The 17,788-nt window shown below is 35.2% G+C and overlaps 1 protein-coding gene across 1 annotated transcript in view; it reads right to left on the reverse strand.

The window, feature by feature from the left end:
• Positions 1-17,788, reverse strand: part of LOC129229545 (serine/threonine kinase SAD-1-like) — an 80,490-nt gene that overhangs the window by 22,711 nt on the left and 39,991 nt on the right. The window contains exons 7-13 of the mRNA XM_054863866.1: positions 16,553-16,604; positions 15,136-15,248; positions 11,844-11,950; positions 4,957-4,963; positions 2,472-2,482; positions 1,380-1,437; positions 595-654 (exon numbers count right to left, since the gene is read on the reverse strand). Of these exons, the coding sequence (XP_054719841.1) occupies positions 595-654; positions 1,380-1,437; positions 2,472-2,482; positions 4,957-4,963; positions 11,844-11,950; positions 15,136-15,248; positions 16,553-16,604 (408 nt within the window). The remainder of the gene's footprint in view (positions 1-594; positions 655-1,379; positions 1,438-2,471; positions 2,483-4,956; positions 4,964-11,843; positions 11,951-15,135; positions 15,249-16,552; positions 16,605-17,788) is intronic.

Raw genomic sequence — 17,788 nt, forward strand, 5'->3', positions numbered from 1 at the left:
AGTTTGTTTACTCGCGTGATTCAGTCGTTTTGTTGATCTTGATAATATTTTATCATTTTACGCGAAACGAAATTTTCTCAATTTTCATTCCTACAAAATGCTTCATGCGACACAATTTTTGCTCAAATGACACCAAATTCAAAATTTAGCCTCACGGTTTACCAATAATAAAACTTGGTATGCATTATAGAATCTAACTTCAGGAAGGTTTAAAAAATTCGACTAAAAATTACTAGCCGAAGAAATTTCGGGGAAGTTTTAGCGAAGTATTTTTAAAAAATTCTGAAAAATAAATTTTTTAAGGAATTTACTAATTAATACCATTTTTTTTCGTAATGATTTATTATGTGCTAAAATGAAAAAAAATAAGCAAAAATGTAACACTTTAAGTCGCGTGGAGCATTTTAAATTTTTTAAAAAGTATTTAATTTTTTTAAATTTTAAAACCAGTTAAAGCTAGTTTTTCTTTTTTTTTTTGTGGGGACAAAAGGGGAGGGGGGTTGGGGACAAAAATAATGAAACAAAGGGACATTTATGGACAGCTCGTAAAAACATTTTTCATCAGTTAAAAAAGTAGATAGCACCATTACTTACCCGTACGGATATCTTCTTGGCTGTAGTGGAGATCCATCACTCAGCAATTCGAATTGATACCTATGAAAACGGATTAATTTAAAATTAATCATCTAACTCCCAAAGACGTATATGTTCCAGAAAATTACCTGCTTTACTTTAGACTTCAGCAAGTAGCACCTATTTCCATGTAAAGCCAAAGCTGGCAACCCCTTTGTATTGAGCAATCAGTATTGTTTGCCGTGAAAAACATTTCTCATTTCTTTTGCGATTAGTAAATAGCAATTCACTTGATCCATTATGTCGGTGGCGCGACCAATGAAATTCATAAAAGTTTTATTTTTCATATCATAAATGTTTTGGATATTTTTTGTTCTTTTCTGTTTCATTTATTTGTTAATTTAACTTTTTTTTATTATTGTTGTTGGGCAAAGTTAAGTCAAAGTTTAAGCTTCACAAATTTACAAATTTGCAAAAAAAAAAAAAAGTAGGATTGTGTTCAATGAATTTCTTTTTTAACTCAAAAAGGTGTGAGCTTAAGAAATTACATTCATAAGCTCACTTTGGACTGAAAAAAAAAAAAAAATACTGGAGAAAACCCAAAAACACATGACTTCAATTGGTTTCGTAAAATTTCATTTTTATCGTTGATTATTTAACTTTTTATCTATTTAATAAAAATGAGAGAGGAAACACTCCTTTGTTTTACGCAAAGAGATGGTACTAGTTATTCGTCAAAATAACATTACTATGAATTGAAAAAAAAAAGATTAATATATAAAAAAATCTGCTAGTATAGTACTAACCTGGCTGGGGAATTTCCATTAATGTTGCAGGTATCCACTCGCTTGCGTGGGGGATCAACTAAAAATAAAATATGCATTCATTAAGTCATATTTTTGTTTAATTTGTTTATTGATTACAAACAAACCCGGTGATTTACATTGTTATATAGTGTGTCAAAAAGTCTTTCGCACATTTAAAAAACTGAAAAAAAAAGCTGAAAAATCTTGTATTTGGTTTTCACAAAAAAAGTTGCATGTTCACGAATATTTTATGATATCGTAAAAAAAACCTTTCAAATTGTGCTGTATTCAGGGACGCAGGGAGCCAAAGCTGGCCCCTAATCAGTTTGGTCACCGGCCCCCCTCCCGCCACAAAACTTGCAAAATTTATACTACTCCGTTTCTGAGGCGGGCCCCTATTTCGGACTAGGCTGACATGGCCTCTCTTCGGCCCTGACTGTATTGACTGTACTGTGCAAAGGTGGCACTGTGCCGGCACAATAAGAAAAAACAACGTCATGTGAGGAGTTTAATCATTTTATTAAACAGAAAGCAATACGTTTTATTACTGGAATTGAATGAGTGCACCGTTTGTTGCTCGAACCACATCCAAACTTTCTCAAGTTCATTCCATGTACCACCCAAGAGTGGATCCAGTTTCTGGTTTTGGAGGGGTCATTTCCGTAAGGGGGGGGGGGTCGTAAGAGGCAAATTTTTCGAAATGGAAGTCCCCAAAACCCAGTTTTAGGATATCTTTGATCACTTAAGGGGAGAGGGCGAATGACCCAAATACCTCCTCCCCCTCTGAAATCGCGCTTGATTCTACCCAGCATGGACAATTTGCTACTTGGGCAGTTCGTACCTTCAGATCTTCAATGTTAGCAATGATACACAATTTGACGCAAATGAACACAAAAATATTTCTGACCCCGAGAAGTATTCTTGCGTAATTCGCATGTTCAAACCACAGTTTCTTGCTTTTCTATGAATTTTTCGTATTTTTTTATGAACTATTTCTGAACCTGTGAAGTATTCTTTGCGAAAATCGCATGTTCATACGACAATTTGTTGCTTTATGAATTTTTAAATTGTGTCAAGGACTTTTCGGTCAACCTGTGTATTTTCTCTCACTGCTAAATGTAGAAACATATTTTAATCTTTGGCAATATAAAGTATCATACTAATATAAAAAAATGCGTCGTATAAGATACATTTAAGCCATTTTATGAATATTTCATGTGACCGGTTTTGAATTTAAAATAGGAGAAGAAGTATTCTCTCCTACTATTATATTTTAAAGCTACAGCAAAACTTCCATTTCCAAGAGAATTTTAGGTAATTAAAATCCCCTGATTGATTCAACTCATAGATTACACACTCATAAATATACGCTAAAAAAACTTAATTACAAAACCGCTATCTTTTTTCCTGATGCACGCGACAAGGGGTGCTCCCTGGAAAAGGGCCGTATACAACCCCCCCCCCCCCGGAAAGTTCGGTTTGACATTTAAATACTCGTTTATATTTAAAAATTTCCAAAAATATATTTCAAAACTCAAATGTCTTTCATATGTATATTAATTACATAAAAAGCTTTTAGTGAGTCAAAGCTGGTTTTCAAAAATGTACTACCTACCGCAAAGCTCCGCATGAAAGTTTTTAAACCCTCCCCGAAATTATTTTCTGGTTGCGGCCCTGGGCCCTGCCCCTAAGAGCAAGGGCGCACTCCTCCTAAATATTGCGAAGAGTCCCTTAAAAGCAAGCACCAATCCCCCCCAGAAATAAGGAAGATACCCCTCAAAAATCTCCCCCCCCCCCCAAAAAAAAAAAATTTCAATGCCGCAGTGTGCGCCGTGATCGCCCCTCTCCCTCTAAGTAGGCACCGCTGCACACGACGAAGAGTGAAAAAAGCTTTGAATATATTTCTTGATCTGAGTTTTATGTTTCAATATACTCAACAGATGGCAGCACCATTTACTCTTCGCTGTTCTATTTTCGTAATTGATAATCAGTTCACCGAGAGGAACAAGGAAATTTTTGAGAAGCGAGCACTGCATAGTCGATCATTAAACATTGATGTGGACTGGCAGTATAGTGCTGGCAGTCAAAGATGGCTTAATTTTCTGCTGAATTTAACTTTACTTTTGCTACATTTTCTAGTTAACGTGATAAATCTGCAGAAGTGCTAGGGGGGGGGGCAGGCGCGGATCCAAAGGGGGGGGGGCAATGGGGGCAATTGCCCCTCCCTGGGAAAATCAGGGGCGCCAGTAGGAAGGGGGCGCCGAAAGCGTCCCTGGACGAATATTTAAATACCAAAAAGAAAGAACGAAAGATAGTTTGAATTTATTTGTCTCACTCAACCTGTTTGAAGTGGGGCGCTTCCGTGCCCCTCTTGTGGGCGCAATATCCGCAAGTTATGAGCTTTCTTTCTGAATTTGGTAGGAAAATTTTGGAATTGGGTACTAAAGAAAGACATTTGGAAAATTTATTTGGTTCATTCACTACTTCTCAATGTGTGGGGAGTAGGGCACGTCCCTTAGGGGCGCAATATCCGCAACTTATGAATTTTCCTTCTAAATAAAGCGGGGGGGGGGGGAGTTTTGGAATTAGGGACAAAAGAAAGAAATGTACTTAGAAAATTTATTTTTCTCATTTACGATTCTAAACCAATATTAAGTAGGGCGCTTCCACGCCCCTCTTAGGGGCGCAATATTCGCAACTTAAAAAATTTCCCTCCAAATTTAGGGGAAAATTTTTGAAATTGGGTATAGAAGTAGACATTCAGAAAAGTTATTTGGTTCATTCATCAGTTCTCAATCTGTGGGGAATAGGGCGCGTTCCCCTAGGAGGCGCAATATCCGTAACTAATGAGTTTTCCTTTGAAATTTAGCGAGGAAGTTTTGGAATTAGGTACAAAAGAAAGAAAGATACTTAAGAAATTTATTTGTCTCATTCACCGGTTCTCAACCTGTGGGAAGCGAGCTCTAGGGGGCGCACTATTCGCAACTTTTAAATTTTCACTCTAAATTTAGGGGGGGGGGGAGTTTTGAAATTTGGTACAAAAGAAAGAAAGACATTTTAAAAATTTATTTGGTTCTTTCACCGGTTCTCAGCGCACCCTGGGTGGCGCAATATCTGCAACTTATGAGTTTCCCTATATATCTACTGGGAAAGTTTTGGAATTGGGTACAAAAGAAAGAGAGACATTTGAAAAATTTATTTGGTTCATTTACCGATTCTCAATCTGTGGGGCGCCCGCGCTCCCTAGGGGGCGCAATATCTGCATTTTATGAGTGTCCCTCTAAATTTAGGGGAAGTTTTGGAACTGGGTGCAAAAGAAAGACATTTAATTTTTTTTTTTTTACTTCATTAACCGTTCCTCAACCAGTGAGGAGTGGGGCGCGTCTGCGTCTGCTTAGGGGCGCAATATCATGAGAATTGCCCGTTCTCAACAGCGGATACAGAAATTTTTCAACTGAGGAGCGACTGATTTTAATCATTCAACCGTTACTACGTATCCTGGTTACACATGTTAATAACACAGGTTTAGGTCTTCAATTCTGAAACATTTCCGCTTGAGAACTCTGACCCCCCACACCCTTTCCCTACTATTATCAAAGATCATCTAAAATTGCGTTTTTTAACATTCAGTAATAAAAAAACTGCGCGGGAGGTCCTCCTTCATCCTCCTAATATCATCGAAGAGCGTCCATTATTGACTTCAATTTCTAAAAATTTCTGGGAGAGAGTTTCAGAATTCCATTTTTTCGTTTACCGTTAAAGCTGGCTTGCGATTGTGTTTTTTATTTATGATTTTATAGTTTTCAAAAATGTCCGAGGGAAGGGGCGAACCTCTCCCCACTCTGCCATCACCGAAGATCGTCAAAAATTGCGTTTTTGAAACTTTGATTTCGAAAAATGTTCGCGAGAAAGTTCCAAATCCAAACCCTTCCACTAACGCCTAACGTCATCAAAGAGATACTTTATTTACGTCTTTAGTATTTTAATTTCGACAAAATTTCCAAGGGAGAGCCTCCTAACCTCTCTTTGCGAAGCATCATCGAAGATCGTCTAAAATTGCGTTCATGAAACTTTTTCAAAAAAATACACATAAACCTCATTCCTTCCTTCAACATTACGAAAGATAGGTTACAATAGCGTTTTTATGACTTAAGTTTTGAAAAATATCTGGAAGTAGGAGGTTTGGAGGTGAAAACACCCCTCAGAGCCATTGGTTTTAACATAAATACCAATTCTAGTAGAATAGTTTGAGCAAAAAAACCACCTTCAAAAGGTATTTTTGATTAAAAAAAAAAAAAAAATCCCCTTCATCAAAAAACCTCCTCCATTTTTGATAAGAAAAAATAGTCCCTCCAGATAGTATTTTTCATCGCAAAACCTCCTCCGGAAGGTATTTCTGGCTGCGCTAGTGCAGTCTTTAATTACATTCTTATTATGTGGCGCAACCAGAGGAGGGGTCCACAGGACCCCTACCTACCCCTGAATGCTGAGTTGATGTTTTTTTTCTTCAGAAGTATTCTTTCTTACTGAAAGGAAGGAAGGAACATGTCTTAGGGATAGAAAAGTTATTTTAACAAGGGAAAGAAATGTTAGGAAAAAACCTTAATTATTTTAAAAAGAAATGTTTAAATTTAAAAACTTTAACAGTTGCAGATTCTTGGTCAGCTAATTTGTTCCACCTCCCTTCTGAAAATAAAAATGCTGTGCGCGAAGCTCACCCCTTCCCCCCATCGAAAATTATTACAGATAGTCTCAAATTTTGTTTCCTGGTCTGGTCTTTAATTTTGTAGAGATTATTCAGGAGGAAGAGCCCCCGAACACCCCACCATCTAACAACGCCGAAGATCGTCTAAGTAGCGATTTTTAATCTTCAATTTCAAAAAATTACCAGGCCCTTAACCTTATCAAATATAGCCTACAACTGCATTTCTTAGAGTTCAATTTCGAAAAATTCCTGGGGAGGGGTCTTTGAAATCCGTCCTTCTAATATGAATAAAGAATGACGAAAATTGTGTTTTTAAAGCTACAATTGTGCTAGTTTTAAGGGGATGAACCTCTGAATTTTTCTCTCTAACATCATTGAAGAAAGTCTAAAAACCTTTGTTTTAAGGACTTCAATTTCGAGAAACTTCCAGAGGAGAGTCCCCCTGGAACTCCCCTCTCCTCAATATCTTCAGATTGTCAAAAATTTCGTTTTTGGCTCTTCAATTTTGAAACATTGGCTGGGGGTGGTAAATCGACTCAAAAAATCGGTATTCTAGTAGTTCAATAATTCTTGGCATTCTAGGGCTTTTTTACGGTTTGATAATAGCCCATTTGCATCGATGACATTTCCTAAACCCCACTTCTTTCTTTAACATCCACAAATGCAGTCTATAATCACGTTTCTAAGACATAAATTTCAAAAAAATTCTGAGGGGGGGGGAGCCCGAACATTTGCTTCCTTTAACATTACCAAAGATCATCTCCCAGTTTTGACCTCCCAACGGTCCTGTTAGTTTTTGTATGTGTGTTATATATTACGTATATACCATATGTCTGAGGGAATTTTTTAAAAGTGCTCCCCCTCCTCCCCTTTCAAACGAAAAAAAAAATATTTTCAAGTTGTGCACCTGCTCTTCTTTTAACTTCAGATGGAATGCAATCGCGTTTTTAAGACTACAATTTTGAAGCATTTTTGAAGAATCCCCATCCTTCTTCCACTAACTTCATTGAAGATCGACTGAAATTGCGTTTATGGCAGGTGCACAGTCCCTCAAATTATTACCCCCATCGCCTCTCCCTTGCATCCGCGCTTAACATTTTGCATTTTGTTATTTAAGGCTATACTAAAACAATTATTTACACTGAAAACGTTATGCGCATCAATTACTTTTATTGCAATAATAAATTAGAATATCTTGTTGTACTTTTTTTTCCTTGATGGGGCGAGTGAGGGGGGTTGGGGGGCACCACAAATTAACGTCCAAGGTGTCACCCGTTCCGGGAACTCCACTATAAAATCCTATTATGTCCTACATTACTTTATTTAAATTATTTTTCGCTTCCAGTAACAATGCATTTTTACTTAATTTTTTTTTTCCTAGTGGGAGAATAGCTGAATGTTCAAAAATAAAGAAGATGAGGATAACAATCAAAAATGTGATTTTTCATCTTTGAGAATTCATTTGGTGGTTGGGGGGGGGGGGGCGCCAGGTGTGTGGGGGCGCCGAAATTGAAAAAAAAAGTGCCCCCTCCTGAGCCGAATCCTGGATCCGCGCCTGGGGGGGGGGGGTACCACGGCAACAGGCCCTGGATTAAGGAGAGGAGATTGGATTAAAAACAAATACAGCAGAGCTCCCAATTATCCAAAGTCCTATAATCCGAATCACTTTCAGAATTGCGAATCGCAACATAATAATTCTTTCTTGAGCGCTATTCCCTCAGCGAAACTAGTCAAACAGCTTACTTTGACAGGTAATCAGCAAGCAATGACTTCCATTCAAAGTACGGTGCGTACATACTGTACAGCTAGGTACGCTAAAGAAGTAAAAGTGTTGTCCTTCATTTGATCACTTAAAACTCTCTTTCTTCAAAAAAAAATTTTTTTTCTCCTATTTTTAACATACACGTTCAATAGTTAATAAAAATTAACCCCCATTTGGGAAAAAAATCCAATAATCCCAGTAGGGTTTGATCACAATTGAGTCGGATACTTGGAGTGTACAGTGTTCTGCTGTATGTGGTGAAATTCAAACGGGTTTCTGTATATCTATCTATCCAATTGACAACAAGCAACGTTTAAATTTAAAATTAAAAAAAACACCCCGACTGAGTCGCAACTGTAGAATCAAAAGAGGGAAAATTGAAAATCCTTTTAAAAGCCTTGTATTATTAAAAATCAATGTCAAGTATTTTATTTGCTATTAAATAGAAACTGGCAACAGATAAAAATTTTAAATCATTGCGTTTTATTTCCTTGTCGGCCAGCGATGAACTCGGTAATCAATCGCGTGAATCAAGGCTTAGCCGTTATTAAAATCTGCTTTAAATAAACTTTATCATTCCAATTCTATATAACATGGAAGTTCCAAACACATTCTTGTAGAAGCAGAAAATTTTTTCTTTCTTTTTTTTCTTTTTTTGATACTACATTTTAAAATTTTTAAATATGTTTTCACTGTAAAAATCGCGAAAAACCATTTAGAGGTTTTTAATTAATGTCTTCGTTAATGAATGTCATCCAAAGACGCAATCAAGTTAAGAACACTCTCGTTCAACTCTCCTTCAGGACAATTTTTTTTTTTCAAAATCGGTCCATCCGCTTAGGTGCTAAGAGTGCCACAGACAGACACACAGATACACAGACATGTCAAACTTATAACCCCATTCCTTTGTGTGTCGGGGGTTAAAAATAGTAGACGTCCGAGGTGCCATATGACAAGGGGCCCGCAATAAATGCAGGGGTCATCTCAGCAGTTTATTTATTGTAAGCATTAAGCAGTGGCGTACCTAGAACGAGTGTTACCCGGGGCGGTAATTTTTAGTGCCCCCCCCCCTTTAAAAAAAGAGAACCTCTTAATGTAAACTAAAAAAGTTCGTTCAACTCTTAAAAACAACTTTTTATTTATGAAACATTAAATGACGAACGACAAATCATTAATTATGAACGCATTTCATTTTTCGTTTGAACAAGCGAAAAGTTCACAAAAAAAAAAAAAAAAAAAAGAAAAGAAATCAAGAAACATGTATTTTGAGCCAATGTGTGTAAAAACAAAATATTAAACATTTGTTTTTAAGGAAATTCGAACTAGACTGCGAAACTTTTCCAGACTTAAAGTATTTATGTTTTTTATAAACCCGTTATATCTATTTTTGGTGTCCCCCCTAGAAGGGTGTTGGGCGACCGCCTCCTCCGCAGTGACGCCACTACCATTAAGAAACTACGTGGTCCCGCGCATCTACCACTGACTTGCATTACTGGTTGAATGGATCTGGGCTATTCGATGTGACGAAACGGGACATTTGGAGTAGTTTCGTCTCGTTAGATTTTGTCTCCTAAATACGAATAAAACACTCTAGAAATTTCATTTTTGAATATAACAGTTAAGATTTGGCATAAGAACTATGTGGAACATCAGAAATTAATCATTTTGAAGAAAATAATTGAATGGTATGCAATAAAAGTCCTGTGACGGAACGGGACTCATACGAGTAACGTTCCGTCATTGGCATTTTATTGCACATTCTTCAATTATTCTGTTTAAAAACAATAGCTTTTGATGTTCTACGTATTTGTTATGCCAAACCTTTACTGTTACTATCAGAAAGAAAATTTCTAGTGTTTTATTTTTGTTTATGCGGCAAAATCTTCTGACGAAAGTCCACCGAATATCCCGTTCCGTCATACAGAATGGCCCAGCTCTAAACACTGCTTGGTTTTTTTAACGTAGCGATCCTTGGTCCATCAGATAAATTGATTCAGAATCATACTTGCCAACATTCGAAGGAAAAAAAACAGGAGATTTTACTACAGGTACATAGGTGATTCACCATCGACATATCCTTGCTACAGAATTATTAAATTATGCTTTTAAATAACATAATACTAAATTTAAAGTGAAATGGGGATATTTTGCAGATGTAAGCAAATTGGTAGCAGCAAGAAAAATATACTGCAAAGGGGAAACCAAATAATAAGGAGTGAACTTTCATAAAGTTTCGTACATTCTCCAGTCTCTACCAGAAAAGTAGCTACAAAAATTTAATTAATAAAATCCGAAAAAAAAAAAGGAAATCAATATATAATGAAAATACAATATAAAATAAGTATGTATAGGGTAGCACATGTTAAAATAACTTCAAACATTAAAAATAATTGAAAGAATTTCAAGATGCAAAAGGATTGAAACCTGCTGCAATTTTCGGCAAAGCACGTGCTTCGTTGAACATTCAATGTGGAAAGCTTCTAAAAAATTAATTTTTACTAAAGGAGTTATTAATTGGAAAAATTCTTATTCCCTGACATTGGTAGACTAGAAAAGGGCGCCATCTATTGAGAAGAAAGTGAAACTTTTTGATGCTTGACTGAAAAAACTGCAAAAACGGGAGAAAATCGTAAAAAACGGGAAATCGGGAGATGGAAGCAAAAAACGGGAGTCTCCCGTTAAAAATAGTAGAGTTGGCATGTATGCAGAATGGAAAACTAGCTCTGAGACAATGACAGACTTAATGTGGACCAGTCACCATTACCGGACACGGATGATGTTCGACCGGCAGCCATCGAACTCGCGACCTTCAGTTACCAGTCCTACTCACACCGATCAGGCTTTAATTAAGACATAAGTTATCAATGTAGTACAAAGATGTGTGAATTAATCCTTACTAATAATGAAGCGGAAAGTCTGGATCTCTGGATATAATTTACGTGCATAGCACCTAGACAGTTCGGCCGATTTTCATGAAATTCGGTACAAAATGAGCTCGTAGCATAAGAGTGAGCACCTCGAACCGATTTTTTGAAAATTCGATTTGTTCTTTTTCTATTCCAATTTTAAGAATATTTTGCCGAGCAAATTATCGTAACGTGGACGAACAAATTACCATAACGTGGACTAGCAAATTGCCATAACGTGGACGAGCAAAGTACCATAAGTGACCATGGGCGAACAAATTGGCAATAAATTCATCATCCATTATTTGTAAAATATACAGGCGAACGAAATGACCTTTAAATTTTCTACTTCGGGCCAAGCCGTGCGGGTACCGCTAGTATGTAGTAAGCAGGGCAGCGGTGTAGGACGGATTTGTAGATAAAGGAGTCGGAGTCAGGAGTCAAGGGTATGAAACTCAGAGGGTCAGAGTCGGTCATTTTCCCTCCAACTCCGCTCGCTGGTTGCCGCCGCGATTATGTTTCGAACACAATCAGGGCCTGATTAAGGCATGGGGCACTGGCCGAGGGCACCAACATTTGGTGGGCGCCATATCTGTAGGTAAAATTTTGATTTTGGACTCCTTCATATCGCACTATAGCAAGATTTAAATATTAAATCTAGAAACCAAAAAATCTCTGTAAAAATTTAATCTATTTCGCAAATCCCAAAACCACTCCAAATTTGTGTTATATTTACAATACTTTTTAAAGTTATACCATAGATAATTTTGATATTAATGGCTTTTTCCAACGGGCAAAGTTTGACGACATCTTATATTATTATGTTTAGTTATCATAATGCTATGTCACTTCGATTTTTTGTAATATAAGGTACCACTAAATTTAGTACAGATATGTTAATACGCAAGTATCAAGGTATTTTACTGCTTCTGCATATACAATGAGCTCAGGGTGACGGGGAGGGGAGGGGGTGCACCAAATAAATTTTGTGCCCAGTGTCTTCAAAAACTTTAGTCGGGTTCTAAATACTAGGGGCATAGCATAAAAAAATCACTCTGGCATTGAAAATATTTGAAGCTCAGATATCTTACCGGATTCAGATCTACTTCTAAGAATGACTTCTGTTTCGTCCTCGTAACAAGGTTTCCGCCTTTTCCGGTCCAACAATAGAAAATAAATCACTTTTTCCGTATTGTGACTGCAAAAGAAAAAAAGTAGAGAAATTATATTTTACTTATTGCTATAAGTTAAAACACCAGTAGTAGCCACAGTCAAGTATATTCTTAAACTGTGGGTCTACAATATTAATTGCCTCTCTTAAAACTCAATGAGCGTATTATAGTCCAACTCTTCCTTAATCGTCCCATTTTCTAATAAGTTTCAGAATTTCAATTTGTTCATTTTTTTCCATTTTCCCTCAAACTACAAATTTGATCCAGTAGTAGCTACTCCAAAATCTGGACGTTTCAGTAGTGGCTATCTGACATTCTCCCAGCCGAAGAGTTTACAGTAATTACTTTAAATTCAAATAACTGATAAATAAAATGGATTCAATATGATAGTTACATTTACACTAAGTACCAACAAAAAATCACATTATTAATTTTCATTTTTTTCCCTTAAAAATACAAAAGTAAACTAGAAGTGGCCACTACTGAAACAATGGCCACTACTGGTGTCTTACCTTACATCTTGAAAGAACAATACACTTCACTCAAATTGAGTTTGGGAGATATTATTTTCGTTTTCAGCACTTGTTAATTTTAACAATTGAGTTAATTCTGTACCATCTGAGCAAGGTGAATGACGAGGTAAAACGAAACAAGACTTTCTTCTAAAATACTATTAGGGGAATGGCACCAGAAACAGACAAGGGTCCAGTAACAGATTGTCATAAGTTTGACTTTAAATAATAAGAATTTTAGGCGGGTAAAACTGATGTTGCTGTGGCCCGTGAATACGGCGCAACCATCTAGTGTTATCAGAGTGAATTTTATGAGCCACTTGGTATTGACAAGGCAGTGGTGGAAATTTATGAACAGCTACCACGAGGTCAGCTGGGGTTTCATGTTCGTTTGAATTTAATAAGGTTTTAGTTCTAAAAATAAGGAACTTTTGCACTTGTTGAAGAAAAAAAGGAATTTTTTCCATTACTCATCCTTTCCTCATCCTATTTTTTTCTGCCAGTGGTGCAGAAAAGGGGGGTGAATACACCCCCCAGAGCCATTGGTTTTAACATTAATGCAAATTCTAAGTTTAGCATATGAAGGGGTTGTTTTGATCAAAAAAAAAACCCTCCAGAAGGTTTTTTTTGATCCAAAAAAAAAAAAAACCTCCCAGAAGGTATTTTTAATCAAAAAACCCCTCCAGAAGGTATTTTTCAAAAAACGCTCCAGAAGGTATTTTTTAAAAAACCCTCCAGAAGGTATTTCTTGCTGAGCTAGTGATTAATGCATATCATCAGATTTTTTGGTGTCTGTTACTGGGGTTCGGACTTTTTTTTCGAAATTGAGAAAATAAAAATAGAGTTAACTAACTCAGATGATCCAGAAGCAGCCAAACGTTAGATGAGATGTAGTTACGTGAGAGAAAAAGAGTTTCACAAGTCTAAATACGTTGAAAGGCTTAGTAAACTGAGTTAACATCAGAGCGATGTCTTAAGCATGTCTGTTACTGGTGCCGTAACCCTTCTTCTAAAATTATTGCTTCTAAAATCTGTAAAGTTAATCACACAAATATGCAGCTTACATATAGACCGTTAAGAGCAAAATCGGTTGACTCAACGAAACAAAGTTTTGAGTAATTGAGCTGTTTCCTATTTTTCAAAAATGTGTTTTTCTAAAAGAACAAGGTCGAAAACATGAGAAGAGTCATAAAAAAATAATCATTAAAGACGTTCAGGCGTTGTTTTCATTTTCGCTGTTGACGTCACAAGTGAACAAGTCAATAAGGTTACCAGAAGAAAGTTTCAGGACACTGCCAAGCTTCGCCAAATGAATATGTTATTTAACGAACACTTCTCTTTCCGCTTTTAATTGCTCGCAGTTATATGCGGTATCTTTCCAGAAAAGACAACCACGTGCTGCGATTCAAGATGGCTGATTCATCACTTGTGACGTCACTCGATGAAACATTTTGTTTTAGAAATCTGACATTTTAAAAATGAATTTCAAAATAAATGTTGGGAAAATAAAAATATTTTCTGGACCCATGTTTTTTTTTCTTTTTATTCCACCAATTTTAGATTAAAAGTAGCACTTTTGACTAAAGGAAACATCCCCATTGATTGCTTTAGCAACCAGCCACTTTTGCAAAAAATACTATTGCTGCTGTTCTATTTTACGATTACTGTCTGTCGGCAAATGATTCAAACTTCACCGTTCTACAATATTAGACATACAAGATTATTATTTTTCACCATCACGTTGTCAACTCAATATTGCAAATATAACTCCAAAATTATAATTTTTGCACTTATATCCCTTTGCTTCTCACTGCCTTTGTAGAGGATCAAGGTTGATTATCTCCTTTCATTGATTATTTGTTTTTTGTTGTTTTATTCATTGTGATTTTTCTACGTTTGGTCATAGTTGAGAAACATCTTATATAAATCAGTTGGTCACCGTCTTTTAACTTTAAAACATATTTGTCTATAATTTTTATAAATTAAAGCCATGCATAAACGACTGAAAACCATGCAAATGAGCTAAAGTTGCGAAACGTAGTTCTTGTTTGTGGAGTCATTCTTCATGTCACGTGTCATCAACCCGAACGTAACCTGGTTAACAAATGTTGATCACAAATATTTTGGACTTCAATTCTGAAACATTTCCGGGGGTGAACATCAAACATCGCTATTTCTAACTTCATGAATTTTGTCTAGAATTGCGTTTTCCTAACTTCAATTTAAAAATAAAAAGTTAAGTGTAGAAAATCTCTCAAGAGAGAGGAGGGGCGGGCCCTTCCCTTGCATCCATCCATACTTACCTAAACCTAAGTTTTCAGCCAAAGTTTTGAGATCAATCAAGGATTGAGGTTGATTATCTCCATACATTGATTATTTGTTTTTCGTTGTTTTATTCATTGTTATTTTTTAACGTTTGGTCATAGTTTAGAAGCATCTTAAATAAGTTGGTCGCTGTCTTTTAACTTTAAAACGTATTTGTCAATTATTTTCATTAATTAAAACTATACATGGGCCACTGAAAACCATGCAAATAAGCTAAAGTCCCATAAATGTAGTTCTTGTATATGGAGTCATTACTCATGTCACGTGTCATCAACCCGAACGAACTGCCCCCCCCCCCCCAACGAAGAATTTGTTGCCGGAAAAGACGGGAAAAGAAAAATACCAAACGCATTGACTGGCAATCAATAACTTACTCGGATTTAAGCAGTTCCTCCACCAACTTCTCCTTGTCTTTGAAGCATCCCAGTGACGTCATACTCGAGAGCACGTCGGGATCGATAGCGTCTGAAGAAGGAATCACGTGCGTCTGTGAACGATACAACAAATCGAACTGAAGTGAAGTGGTGAAGGGGGGGGGGGTGATTGAACCGTTTGTTACAGGAACAGTCAAATGTGAAATTTATAATTTCAGGAGAAAACAAAATACCGTACTACCCCGCATTTTTCGGCATGCCGTAAAGTTCGGGGGTCACCAGATTTTAAATAACACTTGCTTGGTCCTTTCCACCATACCGGAAAAATCGAGGTTAGGGGGGGAAAATGATACTATATAAAATATATGTTCAGCTTAAAAATGAATATAAGTTCTCTTCACATTTTGTTAGTATTAATAAACAGTTTAATTTTGTAAAATATTTATTAACAATGTCATGTGTTATTTTAACAAGAAAAATGTTGTTTAAAAACGAATAATTTTAGAAAATTTAAATTAATTGCTTCTGAATTGATTACTTTATTAGTGTATAATTAGGTCCGTTAATAATGACCTACTATAAATAACAAGCCCATATTGTACGCAATTTTTGAAAAAAGGTTACTTTCGGAATTTATTTATTTTTTTCCTTACAGTGGTTTGCTTTCTGATTGGAACTAAATGGGGAAATTTACTTTTTTTTTCGTTGCCAAATAAACCTTGAATTATCTGGCATGCCGGAAAATTCGAATTTCCCGGCATGCTGGTTAACCTCGCTTTTTTCCGGCATGCCGGATAATGCAGGGTAATACGGTAAGTCACAATTTTTTGATTACGGATTACAACGCTGTTTACTGAAGGAAATATATCCCAATGTGTATTCCTTTCAATTCAAAATGCAGTAGAACATCGATTATCCGGCTCTTGTTTATCCGGATAAAATTTGTAGAGTTACGTCCAGTTAAGATGAGTCTATCTGATATCTCAAGGAATATCAACCATTTAAATCATAAACATTTATTTTAGCTTTGCTGAGAGAAAAAAAAATAAACACAAAAAAAAGCTTTAAAGTGCTTTTAAAAAGAACATATAGTAGCTTAAAATAAAATTAAATACATAAAATTACTTAGCAGCGAAAATTAAAATAAAATAAAATGTGTAGAACAGGGGCATTTTTAAAATTAATTTCATAGTCGAGAAATCTCCTTAACAGTTATTTAAAAATCCTTAAGAAAAAAATAATACGACTTTAAAGTCAACATAATGTAAGTAGCTTAATAATTAAAGCATTCTTTCCTGATTGGACTCTCTAATTAAGTTATTTTAAGTTACTGTGTTTAGAAATGCGTATTAAACTGTATTAAATGAAACAAACTTAAGCTTGCATAAAAAATATAAATTCAGGAAGTTTCACGTACTTGAACGACTTCTTTCATAGGCAGCTCTAATTCTAATTCAGTTTTACTCCCCCTGTAAATAGCAAAAAATACAAAACTATTATCTTAGCCAAAAGAAGTAATAACATAAGAGTATAAAATAATTGCTGTAGAAAAATGAAGTAATAACATTCGAGTACATTATTTATTACTGTAGTAAAAGAAAGTAAGAACATGAGTCTGAAGTTATAACTGTAGAAAATGAAGTGAAAACATAAGAGTATGAATTTTTTACTGTAGAAAAATGAAATAAGAACGTAAAAGGGTGAAATTTATTGTTGTATTATAATGAAACAATAACATTAGTAGGAAGTTAGTATTGTGGCAAAATGAAATAATTAACAAATGAGTACGAAACTATTGCTCCAGCAAAAGGAAGTAATACAATCGAGTACATCATTTATTACTGTAGCAGAAAAAAAGTCAGAACATAAAGAGTCTGTAATTATAACCGTGACCATGTCAACATAAAAATGTGGATTTATTGCAGCAGATAAATGAAATAATAACTTAAATGTGGAATTTATTACTGTACTATAATAAAGTAATATTATTATCAGGAAGTTAGAAGTACTGTGACGAAATGAAGTGATAACATATGAGTACGAAATTATTACTGTAGCAAAATTAAGTAATTATATTAGAGTATATCATTTATTACTGTAGCAAAATAAAGTCATAAAATAAAATGTCTGAAATTATAACAATGAAAAATAACTTGACTACATAAGAGTGTTTTTATTGCTGCAGATAAATGAAATATTAAGGTAAAAATGTGAAATTTATTACTGCATTATACTTATAATGAAGTAATAATATTAGCAGGAAGTTAGTACTGTGACAAAATGAAGCGATAACATATGCGTACGAACTTATTGCTGTAGAAAAATGAAGTAATAACATCAGAGTACGTTATTTATTACTATAGCAAAAGAAAGTAAAAACATAAACAAGTCTGAAATTATAACTGTATAAAATAACGTAACAACGTAAGAGTGAATTTATTGCTCCAGATAAATGAAATAATAACGTAAGAGGCAAATTTATTACTGTATCATAATTATCATAATGAAGTAATAATATTAGCAAGAAGTTAGTACTGTGACAAAATGAAGTGATAACATATGAGTACAAAATTGCTGTTATACCAAAATGAAGTAATATAACAGTGCAATTATTATGCAGCGTGATTTGTTAATAACATACATGTAATTTATT

The sequence above is a fragment of the Uloborus diversus genome, chromosome 9 (assembly GCF_026930045.1).
Source record: "Uloborus diversus isolate 005 chromosome 9, Udiv.v.3.1, whole genome shotgun sequence".
NCBI lineage: Eukaryota > Metazoa > Arthropoda > Arachnida > Araneae > Uloboridae > Uloborus > Uloborus diversus.